Below are 23,280 nucleotides of genomic sequence, written 5' to 3' on the forward strand. Positions count from 1 at the left end.
CTTGCCGGTTTTCCACTGTTTTAGTCCTCCTCTTTGGGTCCAGAAGTCTCTCGCTGACTCCCTGTATCTTCATAGGAGTGATGATAGGCAGTTCCCACCAGCCAGAGCTGCCTGGAGTCCTATCTCCCCAGACTCACGGTGCCCAGATGCAAGGAAGCTGCTACTCGGCTGCCATCTTGCTCCGCCTCCCGACATGCTAACTTCTAATAATTATTTAAAATCTAAACTTAAGATAATTGATAAATAATGCATCCAACCCATCTGATTGATTCATCTAGATATTTGCCTAATGGTTTCTTCATGAAGAGGTTGATTCTTTACTGAATTACAGCGATTATGTTTTAGCCCTGATATAATGGACCAAAGAATCTTCTTCAACTGTTCTAACATAATTATTTCTTGCCACCAACTAAGCAATGTGGCATATCCACTAACTAGATAAGAAAGCCAGAATTAGTGTGGCTTCTAAAAGGCAGCAAAGTGGATCCCTCTTGGCACTCATTTTATATGTCTAATGAAAGTCTTTTACAGGAGAAGAAGAAATCTGTGAATGCACTATAGGGAATCCCAACTGAATATTGTCACATTCTTTCTACTTATATATGAAAAGGTAGAAACTATATGAACCTGCTGCTATCATTTCATTTTCATGACCATCTGAGGCATGGAAAATATCTGTGTATTGAATATTGTACATGCAACAATTTTCTTTTCCCAGAATTATGATATGTCAGTTCCACTAGTTAAAAGCTTTGACTAGGAAAGCAATTTTGCACCCACACCTCACTCTTAGTTTTATTATTCAGCTACATTATAATCACTTGATGAAAATTTGAACTACCAAAATTATGAGAAATCAAAGGCTTCCATTAGGAGAAGGGTAAGAAAGAAAGGTTTTAGTCAAAGCATTTCAGTGTTAGAATAAACCAAATCCAATAGGCAAAGAAAATTTACTTTGAGTCTTTTAGGCAGGCCATTACTCTGTAAATACCATTTGTCAACATGCAAGTTGGGTAAGAAGAACCAATTCAGAGACACTGTTCTTGTTATAAAAAGTAAAGACCTAAGATGACCAAGTCATGCTAAATGAAAAAAAAGCTGAGTAGTGTTTTTGTTAGGTATTAAAAAGTAATTTTAAAATATACTTAAAGCTCATATGTAAGTGATATTATTACAAATTGGCTAACTGGTATCTCAATTAAGGCACCCCTTGGTAGTAGGTATCATTTACACATGACAGTATCACTTACTCATTTATAAGGAGTTTGTTGTATTTTTAACCCATTAAAAAACTATTTGAAATAAAGCCATCCTGTTACAACTAAAAAGCTTTGTGTCTGAAAGTGCAGCTTCTTTTGTTTGTGTCCATTTCCTTGAAGGAAAGAGTTGTGGCCTCCAGGAAAAGTGAAGCCCATAGTGACTTTGTCCAGGGTTTCTTTGTTATGCACCATTTTTTCTTTCTTAATTTCAAGGGCTCCTTCTAACTCTCCCACTCAAATTTTTCTTTATGAAAATAAAGAAAATAAGTGAATTCACTCAAGATCTATTCATTGATCTGCTCCTGTGTACCACGCATTCTTCTAAGCACCAACAAAGAAACAATAAACAAGGATGCAAAAATCCCTGCCCTCCCTAAGGCTTGCGTCTTAGAGTATAGAACAGGATGGTGATGCAGAATCTAAGTCAGAGATCTGGATGAAAATCACGGGTGAACCTTAGAAGTGCTTGTAGTTGCTTTGTCCAAATAAAAATTCCAGCAGGGCTCAAAACTACTTGTGTTGCACCTGATTCTAGTATCAGGAGACATATATTAAACAATAAAGAATAAGTAAAGCATTTGAGGATGAATGCTATACTCAAAACAAATGAAAGAGTGATGGAGGAATGATGTGTGTGAGTGTGAGATTTTAAATTGAATGACCAGGTGACGGCCTGCTGAGCATTCAGGTAAAGACCTGTAGAATGTCAGTTTACTGTTTTTGACGTCAGTTTATGTTTTTAATTTCAGTTTCTCTATTAACTGAGGGATTGGAGCAGTTAGACAGATGATAAGCTATAATTAATTAGTTAATTATTACTATTATAATATATTATTGGTTGATAACTTGTCAGACAGGCCTCTGGAATCATCTTAGTGGCCATTCAAAGACACGAAGGAGAATTTGGGAATAGCTATTAAGAAAAGGAGAGAGCTCAGAGGACCAGTTAGAAGCTATTGCAGCAATACAAATGAAAGAGAAAGAAACTAAACAAAAATATGGACATTTTGCCAAAATGTTAGAATGATTAGGTTTGAACTTTTTATTTATTTATTTATTTTTGTGACAGAATCTCACTCTGTCACCCTGGGTAGAATGCTATGGTGTCATAGCTTAGAGCAATCTCACAATCTTAGTCTTGAGCAATCATCTTGCCTCAGCCCCCTGAGTAGCTGGGACTACAGGTGTGTGCACTATGCCTGGCTAGTTTTTTTTTTATTATTTTTGCTGTCCTCCCATTTTACCTTTCTACCTTCAGGATAATGCCTAAATCTCATGGTTGCTTCTGGGAGAGAAAAGAGAGCCAACAGTTTATACTCTGATAACTCACCAGGATCATTTTTCTTAAACTCTTTTCCAAAACTCCCTCTTGCTGGTTTCTTTTATGAGTATGTCTCTGCTCCAAATAAATTGTTTTTATAAAAATCAGGTGTTGGATCAAGTTTGTGTCATAGTCAGCTGCTTGCCTGCCCCTGCCTGGATGACGTGGTTCCATCATCCTTAGTAGTTAGCTCCCATTCTAATGTTATCTTACTAGTATAAGAAACTTTTAGCTTTTCAGCCCACATGTCAACATTTTAGGTAGGAAGGTGGAGGGAAAGAAAAAAAAATTAAAAGGCTACTTGCCAGCTGTCCCTTCTAGTTTCCTTTAATAGAACCTCCCTATTTGTCCTACACAATATCTTCTTACATCTCATTGGCCATTTCATCACCCAAGGAATCTGAGGAATGTTGTCATTTAGATGGGTATATTTTTATTTGATAAAAATAAGATTCTATTACTAAGGAAGCAAGGGTGGATGGATACTGGCTGGGCTTCCAGCCGTCTGCTCCATGCCTAGGAGATTCCAGTCACCTTCTAATTTGTCAAAATCAGTTTTCTAATTTGTCAAAAGGGGAGACAGTGAACACCTAGGTGGAAGAGTTGCTTTGTGAAGACTGAATGTGATTAGGAGAATGCCTCGCATTTGGCATGCTCTCAATAAAGCTCACAGACTGTTGGAATTAGCATTATTTTCATCTTTTGTATGTTCTGAACTTGGCGATTTATCTACACCGCAGGGCTCAAGAACAAGTGAATGAAGAAATTAACTCCCATTATCATCAGTTGAGATTTTGGGGTTAGAAGCAATAGAAATTGATTCTGGTCCACTTAATCCTAGAGTTTTTTAAGTTTTATTTTTGTAATAAAAATATTTTCATTAACAAACAGTAATAGCAGTGAATCATATTGTGGTGTCTCCGTATATGCATACATTTAAACTTTTATTAAAAGAATATCTGAAGCTTCTGGAAGTAGCAAGATAGCTGGAGAGGCAGACTCAGACAAGAGCAGGTATCCAATTATTTCTCTAATCATTTAGTTTCAACTGTCTTCACCCGGTCCTTGAAGCACTCCACTCGACATTTAAAGCCCCAGGAGATGGAGTGTAATGTGCCATCTGTATCCCTTTAGCTAGCAAAGGGCAGAACACATCATTTTACAGTCCCACCAAAACTGCCTGTGACTGGAGGGAGGCAGAGAGTCAGGATGAAATTTGTGTGAAGGAGAAAATCAGCAGGAGGAAACTGCATGGAAAACGCAGAAGTGCCCGTCTCAGATTCCTACTGCTTCCATTTGCCTTGCTTCTAGGAGAGAAAAGAGACCCAGCAGTTTGTCCTCTGTTAACCCAGCAGCAGCAGCATTTTTCTCCATTCAATAGCAAAATACCGCCTTGTAAAGCTGAGGGCAAGGACCCTGAATGCATGAGACCAAAATGAACAGTTTTTAAAGACAGGGAAGACAGAATTTGTCAGTGAGGTTCTGGGGTTGATACTGGAAATCAGTCAAGAGATGTCAAGGAAAGGCATGGCTCTGAGCCCAAACGAACCTTGTCCGCAGAAGGACTGTGACTTTAAGGACATCTACTGTGGATATAAGCCTTCCAGTGGTACTATTTCATAAACTAAATAATTATTTCTAAATACTTCATTTTCTGTAAAGATCACAGTGACAGTCTGGCTGATTACTGAGCAATTGAGTATAGTCTCTGATAAAAATGTTGAAATCAGATGTTTTTTGTTGTTGTTGTTTGTCTTTATAGATAGAGCCAGCGAATGTAAGTCCATGACAACCTGAAGATTTATTTTAAGGCCTGATTTACAATAGAATCATCTACTATCATTGCACAAGTCGTTCAGACATTGGAATTGCTTTCCTTTGGCATATTTATTGGAACTTTTAAAACTTATAAAACTAAAACTAGTCTCTTTATTTGATTGCTAGAAAAAAATGTGTTTGACTCATCAAATTTGATTTGCATGACTGCAAATATCTGTGTTACTGCCAAAGACCATTCCAAGCAATTATTGAAGTATATTGTAAAATGGAACATGCAAATTTATTCTTGTGAAACTAGACTTTATAAAAATTTCTTCACAGTTTGTACTCTTAATTTTATTTATTTCTATGATTTGGCATTAGGAAATGACAATATATAAAAATTCTATTAAAGAATGGATAAACAATTAAATATCGAGTCTTGTACAAATTAAAATACCTTTGGGGTATATTATTTAGGAGTTAGAAATCCTTGGTATCTTATACCTTGTCGATTTTTGCCCTTTGTGTAATAATGCTAATCCTTTGATTTGTGTTTTTCTTTTTGCAGTTAACGCATTACTGAAACTCCAAACATCCATAGTAGTTTCATGTGGACAGATTGCATATTTTGAAAGCTCCAGGTTATTTTATCATTGAACATGCCTCGTGGAATCTTTGAAGCATAGAGCTCTGCCCAGCACCCGAATAGAGAATCCGTCCCCTGGCATGTGAGAAGAGCTTCTCACCACCATGACAAACCAAGAAAAATGGGCCCACCTCAGCCCTTCAGAATTTTCTCAGCTTCAGAAATATGCTGAGTGTAAGTATTGCTAACGTGATTTTTTTTTGGTGTTTGTGCTAAGCAACGTAACATTTAATTACAAGAACAGATCATAGATCCTGTTCATCCCGGGCACACCTGCAAGTGTGTCTTTGGTGCTTTAGAAATAGGGTTCCTTTTTCACATGATAGAAGGGAAAAAAGAGAATTAAGTCAAGCATCAAATCTAAAAGAAAAGGAACGAGGGTGTTAGATGTAAAATTAAGCTTGAAGAACACTCCAGCTGTAATAGAAATAAAGCAGAGGCTGAGACAGATGGGCAGAATGGGCACTGGTAATATTCTAACAGAAGAAAAGAGCAGCGGGAGCGTAAAGACAGTGACGAGGAAGCAAAAAGAGAGAAAAGCACTGCTGTCCCTGGTCAGGGTAGTCGGATTCACAGATTCCAGGAGAAGGGGGAAAGGTCCATTTGGATTTTTATCATTTGTCTTTCTGCTTACTAACCTATCATCTCAAAAAACACTAGAAATGCAGAGGCGTAGATAAATTATGGAATTAGAATTAGAGGTTGTATAAGAAAAAGACGTCAGGACCTCACACCAACTTGTGTAGGGTGTGTTTTGATACCGGTGATAGGCTGTGATAATTCACTTCACGGCAGATTATTTTGAAATATTAAGTTTCTTTATGTCTGTATAGCAAGATTTTATTTATAAGAAATTTGTTTTCACTCTAGATTTTAAAGATATGTCTATTTGACAAGGAAGGTGAGTTTCAATTATAAATACGAATAGCCCCTGGGTTGAGGCAGTAAGGAGGAGAAAAGAAACAGCTAAGAAATAGGAGCAGGTACCAAAGGTTTAGACAAGGATGAGTAGAGAAAAAGGAACACACAGAGAATGTGACAAAAAATGGTGAGAGTGGAGGGACTGCCCTGGGAGCTGGGAGAATAAAATGCAAGCGTGGAAGACAGGAAAGGAAGCAAGACCTCCTGTCAGTGAAAGAGGTAAAAACCAAAGCATTTGGTGACACCTATGAAGAAGGATAGTGTCATATTTAGGAGCTGCATAGCAAGAATGACTTGGATAATATTAAGAAGCAGCAGCAGAGGAAAGGGTTAAAACAGAATGGGGATTTGGGAGATGAAAAAATAGAGGTGATGATAACAGTGAATTCTGAGCCTCACGCAGCTGACATAGTATGAGTCAGAGACAGTAATAAACACATCATATGTGTAATCTGAAATGCCAGGTTTCTAAAGTGTTCAGCTTTCCTGATCTCAGCACTGAGTGAGAGTGTGAAAGTGGTGTTGGATGTTTGTAAGGAAGCTCCCGATCTGTGACTACATGTGTAATTTCTTAATCACTAGAAAAATACCCTTATGTCGGAAGGGTCAAAATTCTGACATCAAATTATGGTCCTTATACTCAAAACTATTCAGGGCCACTGAATGCACAATTCATCTATTTACCACATGGAGAAAATTTAGCCCAGAGTGGCAAAATTTTTATTTCTCATCTGCATTTTTATACCAAATACTTTCTAAATTGGTTAAAAATTACTTGCCAGGCAGGGCACGGTGGCTCACATATTTAATCCTAGCACTTTGGGAGGACATAGTGGGAGGATCCCTTGAACTCAGGAGTTTGAGATCAGCCTGAGCAAGAGTAAGGCCCTGTCTCTACTAAAAATAGGAAAAAATTAGATAAACATTATGGCGGGCACTTGTAGTCCCAGTTACTTGGGAGGCTAATGCAGGACAATCCTTTGAATCCAGGAGTCTGAGGTCGCTGTGAGCTAGGCAGATGCCATGGCACTCTAGACTAGGGCAACAGAGTGAGACTCTGTCTCAAAAAAAAAAAAAAATTACCTATAATTTCAAATTTCTGCATGTTCTTTGTTATTGGGATATATCTAATCATAGATATTCCTGAACTTCTTCTCTAGGGAGAGTATTCTGCTTGGTGCTCCAGGAAATGCAAAATATGAAAAGATAATGAGCCCTCCCTTTAAGGAATTTACAGTTTAACAAAGGCTGAAAACCAATGGATAAATGATTCTGTATCTAAGCAGAATATTATAGGTGCCACAAGCAAACATACAAGTTCTTGTTAGATTTTAGTTGGAGATGGGAAAAGAAAAGGGAATTTTCATGGAAGAACTAGAATTTGAAATTAATCTTGAAAATAAGTTTAACATAAGTAAAAAATAACACAATATAGAGAAAAAGGAAAATTTAGCATACATTTGAAGAAGGCAGGTGAGCCACTTTTAGCCCATCACAATTGAAGGGAGGAAGTGGAATTAAGGCTGTAAAACTGAGACAGGGTCAAAGTAGGCAATGCTTAACGAGAGTGGAGCAGTGACTCTTGGCAGTGAAGAGTCATTGCAGAGTTATAAATGGTAGAATGACAGGAACAATTTTATGCTTCAAGAAGTTTAATTTGACAACTGAGACAATGGTACGTGGTAATGGAAATCTACTAGAGTCAAGCCAATTAATAGGCTACTGGAAAAGACTACATAATGTGGGTCTTGGATGATGAGTTAAACAGTGGGGATTCAGATGTTATAACATTAAAATTAACAAAGGAGAGCTTGGGTAATAATAAAATATGAGAATCGAGACAGAGAAAGATCCCAAATTTAGCTTCTGAGTTGGGGGATGGGGATTATGGCGATAATGATCTTTCAAGTAAAGAAAACACTGAGTTTGGTTTAGGTTATGTTTGACTTGGCTTGATTATTAAAATTTTATTTTCCAGTAATTGTGTACTTACAGAAAAAATGCCAGTAATTATTATAGAAGCATTAATATAAAAATAGGTAATTATCATTGTGCTAGCTGAAACACATTTTTATTTACTGTTGCTCAAATATAGAAATTCTGTTTGAAGCAGAAAGCTGTTTCTATGGAATAATTAAAGGTGTAATAGACTGCTACTTACATTGTATTGGCAAAGGAATATGGAATTGCGTTTGATTGTATCATAAGCATGCGTGAATTAGTAATCAGTTTGTGAAATGCCTAAACAGTGGTATTAAAAATCATCATAAACACCAAAATTATACCATAGTGAGACGACGATGAATGAGTGCTTGGTACATTGGTAGTACAAAGCAGCATGGTTTGTGTCATGTCATTAAAAGACACATTAACATTTAACTATGGATTTAAAAAAATAGTGCTAATCCCATGATTATTATCCTTGCTACTCCTTTTCAAAAAAGCAAGACAACATAAAAATGCTGGATTCACTGCTCTAAGAATTTTCCTGTATAATTAGGGGGAATACCACAATTAGAATGTATTCTTATGTAAAAAATTTCCATTGCCAAAATATAATTTGAAATAAACTTTCATCCTGAAGATTATAAAAGTAGTGTATTCTCCATGCTGTTCAGTACATCTGATCAGTTTATTGGGGCATTGAAAGATTAGATTTTTTTATGTTGCAATGCCATGTTAGCTGAGTGACATTCCTGTATAGTCCAGTGCAAAAGTAGTATACAAAGTTTACTTTTTTGTTTTGTATTTTTAATAGGAAATTGTTTATATTCACTAAATTAGTAAATTAAAAAGTAAGTTACTGATTTAAAGTTAAATTTTCAGCATGCTAAAATTATATGTGGTACATATCAGTAAATTTTCTTTGTTTGTTCATTTCCATTTTGGAGGATAGGGTGGGTCTGTAGAACTTGTAGACTTGAATTAACTCATGGAACTCCTAGGCCAGTGGAACCAAATCATTCTATGTTGGACCTAGAGAATACCATGAAGGTCATTTCTTCAGGTTACTTACCTGATTTTAGATTCTCTCCACAATCGCCACACTATACCCTGTAACTATGATTGTTCTCTTAACTGCTAGGCTTTTCTCAAAATTAATTGAGGATAATTTGGATGATACTGGTACAGCTAGTTGGGCAGATAGCACATCAGATAGTTGGGTTCAAATTCACATCCCATCATATTTTAGATTTCTGATACCAGGAAACTTAACAAATCTGTTTTTAGTTTTTACCTATAAAATAAGGAAAATATGTCCAATGTTGTTTTGTTTTGTTTTTCAAGACAGAGTCTCACTCAGTTACCCTGGGGTTGAATGCTGTGGTGTCCTGGCTCACAGCAACCTCAAACTCACGGACTCAAGCAATCTTTTTCTCTTACCTGAGTAGCTTGGACTGTCACAGCCTGGCACTATGCTTGGCTAGTTTTTCTATTTTTAGTAGAGAGGGGTGTCTCACTTAGCTTGGGTTAGTCTTGAACTCCGGAGATCAGGTGAACCTCCCACCTCAACCTCTTAGAGTGCTAGGATTACAGGCATGAGCCATTGCACCTGGCCCATATGTCCAGTGTTGTTAAGTATTAAATTGAATGAGTGGATATATGCAAAGCAATGAGAAGAGTGCCTGGCAAATTGATAGTGATGTGACTGTTCATCATTTCATGGTATTATCTTAATAGAGAGGGAGTGAGGGTGTTCTGTTGGCTGTTTGAACATATTGTGGATGAGCTAGGAGAAAAGAACCACATATTGAAGGCTGAAGATTTTGTGTCTTTTTTTTTTTTTTCTTGCCACAAGATTAGATTCTTCTCACAAGGTAGAAGCTGCTGGTGTTATTGGCAGCCATGGTTCTGTGTTGTCCCCACAAATGCTAAAGGCAGCTAATGTGAAGCCTGCTGTGGCTGCCTGAAACATGCTGGGACCATGCTCCTGTTTAGGGTTTCAGGCTGAGTCACTCCATGGGAAGCATTTCTATTGATACGTGGGAGGGGAGTATAATTTTCTCCTCCACTTTTTACATAAAGTCATCCAAACTGTTGTTACAGAGAGAAAGCTCTCACTCCTGCCGTGTAGAGAATTGAGCTTACCGCATTATTGGTCTGTCCCCGCTTCCTGCTGTGGTTTGATAGCACAGCAAAGGGTTAAGAAACTCCAGGTCTATTCATGGATAACGATATTTTCTCTGTAAAATCTACATGTGATTTCCAAATGATTCATTATCTGCCCACATATTGTCACTTAGGATTAGCTCTTCATTTGCGCTATCTAAAGTGTGTTATATAGCATGTAAATTATTTTTGAAAAATACTGTGTTATTATGGTGGGAACATTTCCAAACTTTCATAAATTTCTTACTGTTTATAGCAGCTGGCATTGTTAAGAGTTGAAAAATTATGGTGAATTTGTTCTTTTCAATAAATACCAATGTGCCTCTTATTTGGACCTGGTGTGCAATTTCTTCTACTGGAGAGAGAGGCGTGTGGCGTGGCTTAGTGGAAAGAGCCTTCCATCTAATATTTGGTGGTGCTGAATTTCAGCCCTGTTGTCCCTTATTAATGGCATGATCAGGGGAATGTTACCTAAACTACCTGAGCCTCAGTTTTGTCACTGAAAAAAGTAGAATTCCACTTCAAAACGTTGTCGTTGTAGGATTTAATGAGCTGCTGATCAGTATCGTAATAAATATGGGTTTTTAGTGTCCTACTATAAATAATATACGGTGTTAGCTCATTGAATCCTCACAATGAGCCTCAAAAGGAGGCAAATTATTGCTATTTCTGAAAGATTAACTGCTATGGAGCTATGGAGCTATAAACGATAGCAAAGGTCAAAACAGTAATAATTTGTTTATGTTACATATGGAAAACAATTTATTAACAAATAGATTAGTAATCATGTTTCTGACATAGGAGAAGCTAGAGTCCAAGATTCAGATCCTAATACCTCCTTCAGCCACAGTATCTCCTAAGGGGGTTGCATACAAGGCAATGCAGAGAAACACAGCCACTGACTACGGCTTTGCCCCAACATGTCTTTCCTTCTGATCTCTCACCCTGGTCTATCTGGCTGGGTAATGCGCGACCCGCAGTGAGTCTCTGCCTGAAATAGAGGAAGGTTCAGCATTCTACTCATACTCATTCATTCCTTCTGTCCCCGAAACCTTCCTCTTCTGCCAAAAAACATGAGAGAGAAAAGAGAGATGAAAAGCAAATCATTAAGCAGCTGCAATAAAAAATAAGGTTAAATCCTTTTCCATTTTAAGAGCTTTACTCCGCTCTTTGAGGAACTCTACCCTGTAGCATGATGATCTAATGGTGTCTTTGAGATATATTCTGGGCTTGATCCATAATGACGGGATAAAGAAAGGGAAGGGAGAGGTCTTGACCTCCTCCCAGGGGTGAATTCATTTCATTGTTAGGCCAATTTAGATCCTGTACTCACGCTCTTCACAGTTTGTCCTGCTGAGATTAGCTTTTACTTCTGTCCTGTGCCCTGGGTTAGATTGGCTCTATTTTGGGAGGCCGTGCCACTTATTGATAATTACTCTCTTTGTTTAAGACAAAAAGGATAAATGGCACAGGGCCGATTAAGCATGGTGTCTGAGAACACATAATTTGATGTCAGATAAAACTGGGTTTGAGGTCTCCTGCTATGATGTACGCTTCTGCTTCTGCAGAGGATTGCCTTGATGAGCAAATGTGAAAATGTATGCAAATAAAGTACTCAGGATTCAATACATTCCTGTCATGATTTGGATCATATTAGCCATAGCTGATGTAGTTGAATATATAATGAGACTTTTTTTTTTCTTTCGATTTAGGCCTTTTCAGTTATAGTACATATCTGAAATGCTTTGACTTACCTGAAATGTCTTGACTTTTCCCTGACACTTTAACTAGGGTACCCTGTTGAATCTGAAATTCTGTGTTAGATGGTGTGTGTTTCTCATTTCTGACCCTGTTTCTTCTGATTTGTGTTAATTAACTCAGCAGTTCCTGGCTCTGACTCGATTGTATTTCTGGAATGTATGTTGGCTGCATAATCTCTTTCACCTCATCTCTGTCTCTGCTTCCTGTCTCTGCTTCAGAGTGAATTTCCTTGTGGCTTCTCTGTGTACCTGTGTCTTAAATCTTTCAATACCTAAATCTCTCAGTAGCAAAGAAAAGTAATAATTAATGGATGTCTAAATTCCCATTGTTTTAGTATCCTAAACACTCATCACTTTCAGTGAGTTCTAAATATCTATTTCTTTAAACTTTTCAGACTTTCCCTCCCCCCAAAAGTTTTATTTCAATTTATGGTCAAACATTAATACTGAAGTTATGACTTCTGTGGAATATTGGTCAAGGTGAGCCAATGTATACTATGATTAAAAATTCATTCTCAATGACTTAACAAAACAGAAATTTATTTCTTGCTCATATTATATTTATTTTAATAGATTTTTTAATTTCAGATATTATGGGGGTACAAATGTTTTCATCATATAAATTACTTTTGCACAGTTTGAGTCAAACTTGTAAATGTGCCAGTCACTCAGATTCATACCCGTTAGGTGTGAATTTACGCATCCCCTCCATATCTCCATATACATTTTCGATCTGAGTCAACTAGCGGTTTAATTTCATATTGTCCTCAGTCAAGTCCCAGGCAGATGGAGTGGCAACCCGTGTTAAAAATTGACAGTTGCTATGGCTCAGAGAGAGAAAGAGAACATGAATGAGAGAGTGCAGTTGTGATTTGGGTGCTAGACCTTAGAACTTCTCACTGATAAAGTTATGCTTACATTTCTTTGACCATATTTGACTTTAAGAGAGCAGCATTTCTCCAATCTACCCAGGGCCAGGGGAGAACTGTAATATTTGGTTAAACTACTAATTTGGTCAATATCACAGGAATAAAATATGATCTACTATTTACGTTGGGACATTAGGCAAGTCATCACTATCTTTTTAAACTATTTCTTCACTAGCAAATGGATAATAAATCCTCCTATATAGGGCGGCACCTGTGGCTCAGTCGGTAAGGTGCTGGCCCCATATACCCAGGGTGGCGGGTTCAAACCCGGCCCCGGCCAAACTGCAACCAGAAAATAGCCGGGCGTTGTGGTGGGCGCCTATAGTCCCAGCTGCTCGGGAGGCTGAGGCAAGAGAATCGTTTAAGCCCAGGAGTTGGAGGTTGCTGTGAGCTGTGTGAAGCCACGGCACTCTACAGAGGGCCATAAAGTGAGACTCTATCTCTACCAAAAAAAAAAAAAAAAAAAAATCCTCCTATATAACAATAAATTTTAATTTTATTAGTCATATTATTATATGAAATTGTATGTGGGTCATTATGAAAGTTTTGAGATATGCAAAAATTAAAAAAAAGTAAAATCCACATGCACATAACAAATGAAGCCCTCCCAGCGACACTGATAAGCCGAGCAATTTGGAAATTGCACAGGTGAATCAGAAAGGATGCTGTTGACTGTGTTTCTTGGAAGTGAGATAATGGACCAGAACGTAGTCTGTCTCAAGCCTTTCAAAGTGACCCATATAACAAAAATTATCAGTGAGTGTGTATATATTACTTATATACTTCTTTAACTCAGTTACAGTTTAATGGTTGTATTATTCATGGAAGATTCTTTAGTTGCCGTCTTTTATATTATTCTAGAAAGTATCATAAAAAAAAAAAAAGAAATAATAATGACTAGACAGGCTAGAGGAGTTCAGTTTTGCTCATTTGTCATTTATAATAATACTTAATATCTTTTACTCTCAGGCATCTTATGCTTGACTCTGGGCAATACTGAAACGAATGGTGTGACCCTTTCGATCAAAGAGCTTTCAGTCTATTCGGAGAAACAAATATGGTAGCAAATAATGACAAAGCAATGAGTGAAATGCATTCTTTTAATGTTGTATATTCAAGATTCTTGAAGAGTCTATAACTCTGCTTCATGTGGGTAGAAATTGACAGGGAAATGCGATTTTGATTTGAATTGAAAGAATTGAATAGAGGTGTGAGAAGCAGAGAAACCATATATTAGGGAAGAACTCTAATTGTGTGTTAGTGTATATACAATTTAGTATATGATCATGTTTGTGTGTACATGGGCATGTGGGTAAGCACTGAATACCATGCTGAAGAATTTGGCAGCAATTACAAAAGGGGGTCCATGGGAGCCATTAATAAAAGATTATTATCAACATTGAAGGATATTGAAAATACTAATCTTGGAGATAGTGAAATTATGATTTGAATTTGAAAGAAGTAAATATATAATATCTTTGATGAAAGTAAGACTCAAAACAACTAGAAGGATTTTTAACTAGGGTAGCCTGCTGAATATGCAGGGTTACATGAAGGGTAGGGCATATTTAACAGAGAGGTAAACACATATTAAAGAGAGCATCTGTAGATAGAATGAACCATATGCAATCACCAACTGGTAATAAAGACTAAGGAAGAAGATGGGGTATTTCAGTTTAGAGACGTATGATTCTGTGGTTTACCCAGTCCAAGAAAGGAACGGAGAGATGAACAAGTTTAAAGAGAAATTTCAGTGGTTTAGTTTTAGACATACTGAACCTTAGGTTCTGAAAGGTATCAGATTGGGAAGTAAAGTAGGTACTTAGAAGTACAGATTCAAAGCTCAAGAATGAAATCAGAACCATAGATATAGAATGGTGCATCTTCGTTGTTAGTGGTTTCCAATTATGGATGTACATAAGATGGTCCAGTGGAAACAGACTGACCAAGGAGAGAAGGATGGAAGTGTGACACTAGAGAATTGTATTTATAAGACAGCTGGAAGATGAGATATGCATGAAACAATTGAAAAACAGTAACCAGAAAATAATAAAGAAATAAGTGAATGGTTAATATTTCACAATCTAAAGAAAATTGTTTTTAGAAGATGAGATCGAATTTAAGATATTCAAAATCATTTTAGAGTCATCATCATTTACATTGCCATTGGCGATTTTAATGTGGATTATTTAAAAAAAATAATAGGTGCAATGGGATGAATGGAAAAGAAGCAGGGAGAATACATATAAGTTGCTATTCGTAGAAACTTAAATGTGAAAAGAAATAGGAAATATCCTAGCTAAAGTCAATAGAGTAATTCGAGGGATTTTGTTCTTTTACATAGGTGAGAAAGACATGTTAATAGGGGGCCAGTGGAGCAAACCAGAAATTATTATTAGGGAAATAATTTGGGACAAAAGATTATAATCCTATAGCCAAGTCATGATTTTTGTTTTGGTTTTATTCAATTTACTTAAGCCTGTCTCAACTGTTTATTTTTTTAACATTAGTTTTAGCCTTTATCAAGTTATACAACCTTTCCAAACTTTAATTTTCTCAACTGTGTAATTAAGATAATAATAAAGTATCTCACAGATTTTTATAAGACTCAAATAAAATAATGTGTGTGAAAATGCTTTGTAAACTGCAAACCACCATATGTAAGTTAATTACCACTTTCACTGTTATCCTTAGAATGTGCTGAGTTATCTTTTGCTGTAGTTTAATATCTCTGCTTTCCCCAAATACATTATTTACTACGTATTAAATTTTATGGTTTGCTTCTATAAAAGTATATAAGAAATGTTTTCCTGCTCATAATGGCCAAATTTTCCTCTTCTACATCTTAGAAAACAGTTTATCTTCAAATCCTACAGCCTTTTTAAAGCCTTTCTTAGGCCTTTATTAGGAGCAGGGATTATTTTCTCATACCCCAAAATGTATTTTATAAGGAAGAGCATTCCTAAGACTGTGGAGGATCTGAAATTTTTCTCTTCTTATAATGTAATAAGTTAGCCTGCCATAGATTCATGGATACTAATGGAAGATATGAGACTCCTGGCTCCGAGATAAAGGACTTTATTAATCATGCCACAACAAACAGCATGAACCTCATATTTGCTTTGCTTCTCTTACTTCACTTCTCCTACAAAAACATGAAAAGTGCTGAGTTATATCTACATAAACAATGAGTTATGTCATAGGAGAGAAACCTTAACTTTAGGCAAGCTGAGTCTTTTACAATGGACAGTATACATACTAGCTCTTTGCTCAAGAGGGAGTTATCATCTCTGTCTCCCAGTGTTGTCCAGTACAAAACATCCTTAGAATGAACTTTAGAATAACAGCAGTAGGTACCTATCCTTGCAACACCTATAGAATCATAAAAAAAATATTGAGAGTTATCTTTCCATAAACATAAGCTACAGTAGTCATTAACGTCATAATTAGAAGGTGATGAAAATAGAGGAGTTTGAGACCAGCCTGAGCAAGAACGATACTCTGTCTCTAAAACAATAGCTGGGCATTGTGGCCAGTGCCTGTAGTCCCATCTACTCAGGAGGCTGAGGCAAGACAATCGCTGGAGCCCAAAAGTTTGAGGTTGCTGTGAGCTATGACACAGCACTCTACCAAGGGCATTAAAGTAAGACTGTCTCAAAAAAAAAAAAAAACAAATTTTCCGTCTAGCTCCCTTTCATTCCATGCAAAGGTATACTCAGATTTATGTCCAGAAGCCTGTTGCCTTGTGTCTGAGCACTCTTCTTTCCCTTGCCCTAATAGTAGGCTCTTAGATCTGTTCTATCTGTGCCCTACATTTTCAAAGTAAAAAGAGACATAACCACTTTTTTATATTTGTCCAGGAAAGATGAAAGGGGAAATCCACCTAAACGCTGATTTGTTAGAGCCTATCCATGAAAAATAGTCTTCATTCTTCCAATTTATTTAAAAGAATAAGTCTCTTAAAACACATTCATACATGTGCACACACAAACGTGCCTGCACGTGCACACATGCAAACACATGCACATCCCTTATTCTTTAAATATTACTTACCATTGACTAATTTTACAGCACTTTTTTATAAAACAGATGCAGGAAAGAAGAATTTGGGGAAAGGGAACGAGTAGCCCTAATGCAACACAATCTTCCCTTTTGTAAACCGGCTTTAATAACTTGCTAGTGAATGAATGTCCTGGATGTCAGTGACATCCGCATCCCCGCCCTGCCCACAGCCCCTCCCCCACCCTAAGTGCCTTTAGAGCAAAATATGTTATTTTCAATGTGGCTGTAGCAGCCAAATGATGAACGACTTCCAGAACAATTTTCATATTGGATTAAGATTATCCACTGTCCCTTGAAACCCACCACAAAACTGAGGTGAGTGGAAAACTAAATCTCCGAGGTAGAACAAGAAAGGAGTAACACATTAGTGATTATAGCTTTGTCTTGAAGAGTCCCCCCAATGTTTACAAAGTTCTGAGAAATATTTCTTTCTGGTTTACAGTGTCCCTATGGATATTAGAGAATAGTCACGATATTTTTTAAAAGAAAATTCTGCCTAATAAAATTCTTTCTCTAAGAATTGACTCTTAAAATCTCTGCCTTGGAGAGCAGGAATTCAAGGAAGAAGTCTGTAATGGAAAAACTTCCCTAGCATTCATGTGACAGAGGATACATTCTGATATGATTTGTTATGACTGCTGAAATATCTACTACCAGTAGCAGATTCATCGGTTCTAATGGAAAAAAATCAATGCATATAATTTTTAAAAATTTGTTTATTTTTTAAAATTTTATTTCAAAATATTATGGGTAGACAAATGTTTTGCTTGCACAAATTGCATTTGTACCATTTGAGTCAAAGTTATAAATGTTCCACTCTCCCATATAGTGTCATTATACTCTTTAGGTGTGAATTTCCCTCTGTCTTCCTCACCTCTCCCACCTTCTTGATTTCTGTTAAGTTTTACTTCCTATGTGCACATAAGTTTTGATCAATCAGTTCCAATTTAATATTGAGTACGTGTGTGTGTTTCCATTCTTGTGGATAATCCATTAGAAGAATGGTCTCCAGTTCCATTTAGGTTGTTACAAAAGATTATAGAACACCATCTTTTTCTAATGGCTGAGTAGTACTTCATGGTGTATATACATAATACCCCATTATTAATCCACTTATGTATTGGTTGGCATTTTGGGTTGTTTCCATGCCTTTGTGATTATGAATCATGCTGCTATAAACATTGGAGGGGAACTGCCTTTTTCATAAAATGACCTTTCTTCTTTTGAGTATGTACCTAGAAGTGGGATTACTGGATCAAATGGTAGGTCTACTTTAAGTTCTTTGAGGTATCTCTGCACTACTTTTCATAAAGGTTGTACTAGTTTGTAGTCCTACCAAAAGTGTACAAGGATTCCTTTTCTCCACCTCCACACCAGCATCTGTTTTGGGACTTTTTAATGAGTCATTCTCACAGGAGTTAGATGATATGTCATTGGTTTTGATTTGCATTTCTCTGAATATTAGAGATGGTGAGCATCTTTTTCATGTGTTTGTTGGCTAGTAGTATATCTTTATTTGAAAAGTTTCTGTTCATGCATACAACATTTTTTAAACATACTGTCCTGAATCTGTCCTAAGTAAACCTTTCAAGAAAGGCACATCTTCCTTTCTATTCCTATTCCCATACTTATGTCATAGGTGCCAAAATTTTAGGAAAACCTTAAATATATTGGGCTTCCTTGAGCCACAGAAACTGCTCAATGATCTCTAGAACTTCCTTTCTTCATAGGTGTCAGATAATCTCCAGTGTCTTCTTTCTTGGTTTTGAAGACATGAGGCATATCTCTCGGCAACTCTGGGAAGTATTTCTGAAGGAGCAGTAACTGCTGTCCCAGGCCACTTATGATCCACTACTATATGGCATCACTTATTTAATGATAACTTCTACCACTTCCAAAGATGCTTTCTGGTGAAGGCACCTTGTAGGACTCTTCCTTTGCTCCTAATAGTGGACATTCATAAGCATTAGGTTGACTTTCTTTCTGTTATCTTATTCATTGAATCAAAAAAGCATAGAGATCAGAAATAAAAAAAATAACCAGTAACTTCTGAGTCAATTAAAGCAATCCTCTGAAAAGCCTATCTTGGAGAAATACATATTCTTAAAATGCTCACTGGTAAAATTCCATGTGTACAATAATTGCATATTGCTCCACTGTTCCTGAATCTACTTTCCACAAAAAATAAGAGAATGCTCCCTCCCACCTTGTAGTTTCTCTTTCATCTACTCTTTCAGGTGCTTTAGTAACTAAAAACCTCTAGCATCAAAAAAAGCTTATACTTTGCATTTGGCTCCTTTTCATTACAGTCCGTGGGCTGAGACATTTGAAATTTTTCCATGACAATTTCCGACTTCCATCCGATTACACAAGTTGGTCCAACATAAGGGAATCATGAGAAAATGCTAAGCTATCTCTCCTGTAAATGGTAAAGAATAATAAGTCAGTACCTAAAAGAGGTTAGAATTGACATCAGTCTGCAACACTGATCTGGTTATGAGTTCCGGGTCCATATGCACTACTTCTTGGATTGCCTCATTCTCCACATTCTCCTGCAAGGGCTCTTTGGTGCACCCTGCCCATGTGCAGATCACATGCCACATGCAGACCACTGAGGGTTGTGTCAACAGTCTTTATAGGAAAATGTGGACCAATCTCCAGAAATGGTCAGTAATGACAATCCTCTAAGACTCTTTAGACTCTGTCCAGAGTTCATGTGTTAGTGCAGACATTTTGGATGACTTATATTTTTCTTGGGGTATTGCAGAGTAGGACTTTCTTATCAACAGCCTGGCGAAATCCAATACCATGGCATTTGCTGTTCACTCCCCCAGACTGTGCTGGCAGCAGAAAGTGGAATGTCCTCTTGAGGAGAATCCCAAGGGTTTTCCCTATATAGTACCTCTGCCATTAAGGGGAGAAATTGAAACTCTCATTCTGCCATCTAAGGTGTTCACCAAAATGTCAGTTTTCAGTCATATGTATCATATGAGTTCATTATGATCTTTGACTCTTGAACCATTTTATTTTCTTTCTCTTGGTTGTCCATAAAGTCTGACTTCTTCTTAATTTGATCAAAATTACAAGGATGCTCAGATATCTTGAGGAGACTGACATTGGTTGCCAGGGCTTCACAATGGACCTTATGTTGCTCCTTCCAGCTCTTAACTGAGTCTCAATTGGTTTTCTTTGCTTAAGCCTTTCTTTGTAGTCTTTTGCCAACATTTTCTAATGTCTCACAAAATTGCATACATTTTATTCTCTCTTGTCAATGTGATCAAGAACTAAACATATTTATTTTGGCAATTTCTAACCTGCTATTTGCTTTCTAAACTGCTAATAACACAGAGCTCAGCAAAACAGGTGTCACCACTTTCTCCACATCTCTTGAGATTATCTTCCATAAGCAACTCAAAACTGGTATTCCAACCTCTTCTTGTTTCACTTGTATTTGAATCCATATTTCTGTTGTATAACTGTGGCTTCTTTAAATTTTTCTTCCCTGGAACTTCCTTAATAGTCTCACAAATATTTTGAGATTTCAGTGCTTAATGACATGTAGCAGAAGCTGCTCTACTAATCTGTCATTGTTTATGACACAAAGTCTCTGCGTGGACACCAGATATTAAGTAGTCCCCCTAAGCTATACCATATCCCTCATGGGTCTTTCTTCTCCATAAAGAGTCTCCAGATTTCTTATACACATTGTATAATAAATAAGGAATAAATTATTCTATAGAAAGCTCCTTAACCCAATACTTTCTGCCAGAAATTTCATTGAGGGATCAATATGATAAACACGTAGAATATAGCTTGATCGTGACTTTGGAGTACCAACAGCTTTTTCAATGTATAGGTTCCTGCCACAAGTCTACTGGTAATGACAGAGATTTCAACATGTTTTAATCCTTCTGTCTCTTGCTCTCTCTTTTTCTCTCTCAAAATGCTCTAGACCTCTCTATTATCAGTTTAAATGCTACAGTAGAGACTTCTGGAACTTTCACTTGCATATTTAGATTTACGTGTGGGCCCAAAATCCTGGGCAGTGCCTTCTTAATTGTTCCCATGCTATTATTACTTCACACAATGTTTTAAAGGTGGTGCTGATGTCGTCCATGCTCCACAAAGAATGTAATACTCTAAGTAGCTGATGACAACTACCTAGAATACAAGGGATGGGGAAACTCTTGCTCATTAGTTCTATTCCCTTTCTTCTCCTATTTTCTTTCCAATTTTTCTTTTCTTTTCTTTTTTTTTTTTTTTTTGTGGTCATTTGCAGCATCTTAGCACCATTTTGCCTGAATACCACAAGGTCAAAGCTGGAAGGACCATTGCTTGCATTTTCTGTGCAATCAGGGTCTGCCATTATTCATGGATTCATCTCAAAAGAACAAAAGATGGCTCACTGGGTCTCTTTTAGAGAATCAGAGTAGTGCATTTTAAGTCAAGCCAAATGATTACATGCTGATATTTGTTACCACTCAGAGTATATCTTGGTTGCAAATATCTTATAAAGAATGATTATGAGTGCATTATAGTCTACATTATTCTAAGTGCCTATACTTAAACTATATTAACATATTTATTCTCCATGACAACCCTACAAGGTCAGTAGTTATTATTATTGCCATTTTACAGATAAGGAAATTGAAGTCCAGTGAAGTTTGATAATTTGTCTAAGGTCATAGAGATCTTAAATTATAGAGCCATGGTTCAACCCAGATGGAGGTTTCCAGAGTCCATGAAATTAATCAATCTGTTATACTGGCCCTAGATATGTTATCCCTTGGGCATTAATTATTATTAATTCAAAAACCCCCACAAAACAGCAAATCTCCTCCCCAACAGGAAAGAGACTAGGAAGAATGAAAATGAATAAAAGGACCAGGAAATTCCATTCTTCCATAAGTTTGAATTATACATAAAAGATACAAATGCTAGATGTTATCAAGAGGATAAAATATAAAGTATGGTATTTCCTGGAATCCACTGGGCCAAGGCAGGGACAATTTTGAAAGTGTTTTCAGTATATCCTTTAAGACAGCTGTGAAATAGTTCTGATGGGTGGGGAGTTTGGAGGCACTTTGAAAGCAGCAAGAGGTTTATGAAATAATTAGAGGGTATGGGCAGAAACTTCCATGAAGAGATCTATTTCTCTCCGGCAGAATCCATTTCCAAGCTTTAGTAGGAAGAAGGCTGATGAGGTCAGCCAAGCTGTTTGAGTAAGCACTTAAAGGCTTGTCTCACTTGCACTGCAAGTTTAACATTGCTACTGTGCACAAGCCCCAGAGCAATGTAAGGAAAATCAAATAAGCTGCCTTAGGCAGCAGCAGCGAGGAGAAATGCTGAAGGTATAATCCAATAAGTGGGCAAAGGGAACTTTGGAGAGTTAATGCAATTGACAAAAATGACATGAATTAGTCAGAAAGCCCAAAATACTTCCATGCTTGTGTTCCTACAATCCTCCTTCTAACAGTATATCCTTTATTGACATAATATAGAGGTGAGGATTCAGTTACTGAGTACAGAGTTAACTTTTTTCTTTTTTCTTTCTCTCTTTCTCTCTCTTTCCTCTAGCTCTCTTGACAGGGTCTAACTCTGTCATCCTGTCCTCTGTCACCCAAATTAGAGTGCAGTGGCATCATCATTGCTCATTGCAATCTATAACTCCTGGGCTTAAGCTATTCTCCTGCCTCAGCCTCCCTAGTTGCTGGGACCACAGGTGTGGGCCACTATACCGGCTAATTTTTCTATTTTTTGTAGAGATGGGCTCTCCCTTTTGCTCAGGTTGGTCTCTAACTCCTGGCCTTAAACAATTTTCCCTCCTTGGCCTCCCAAAGTGCTAGGATTACAGGCATGAGCCACTGCACTCAACCTGAGAATAGGGTTATAAGGAAATGAGAAATATTCTGGGTAATTTCTTTAAATTGTGAACCTTTAAACATGTATTTTTGGATAACTGTGTCATCACCAGTAGGCAGTTGAATTGCTTAATGCATTTAAAACTCAGTCCTGCTCTGGAGAACAGCTCTTCAGTTCTAGTCTATTGTGACTACCAGGAATTTTCACTCCACAAACACACATAAAAAATAAGTCTTGATAAATGAATGCTCTGTGTATCTCTACTTACCCAGTGTATGCTACGTATAGTATGTGTATATAAGTGTGATATATAATTTTCTTACTTTTGCTTTCATTTATATGTCCATTAAATCAGCTGTTCCTGTTTGGATGGATTGATACAGAATAGATTACAGTTTTATAAGGATTAACTCACCCAAATTATAGGATTTTATAATTGATAAAAATAGATTCCTAAATGATGTTTTATATAACTTCATGTACTGTGATGCTGGAAGACAAAGACCAAGTCAATCTAGTACTTTTAAAAATAGTAAATGTAAATAAACTTAATATGTTTTCTAATCTCTGCTGCAACTCACCTTGGCTATGATAAAACAAACCATATATCAAAATTTCTCTAAGTCAAGTTAAATTTCTCCAAGTGAAG

The 23,280-nt window shown here is 36.9% G+C and overlaps 1 protein-coding gene across 5 annotated transcripts in view; it reads left to right on the forward strand.

Annotated features, from left to right (window-relative positions):
* DGKB (diacylglycerol kinase beta) overlaps positions 1 to 23,280 on the forward strand; it is a 727,110-nt gene that overhangs the window by 74,473 nt on the left and 629,357 nt on the right. For all 5 annotated transcript variants that reach the window (XR_008372899.1, XM_053553744.1, XM_053553743.1 and 2 more), the window contains exon 2: positions 4,910 to 5,161. Coding sequence is in view for 4 of the 5 variants with exons in the window: in XM_053553744.1 (XP_053409719.1) it covers positions 5,092 to 5,161 (70 nt within the window). In the remaining variant the exon portion in view is untranslated. The remainder of the gene's footprint in view (positions 1 to 4,909; positions 5,162 to 23,280) is intronic.

This window comes from Nycticebus coucang, chromosome 11 (assembly GCF_027406575.1).
Source record: "Nycticebus coucang isolate mNycCou1 chromosome 11, mNycCou1.pri, whole genome shotgun sequence".
Lineage (NCBI taxonomy): Eukaryota > Metazoa > Chordata > Mammalia > Primates > Lorisidae > Nycticebus > Nycticebus coucang.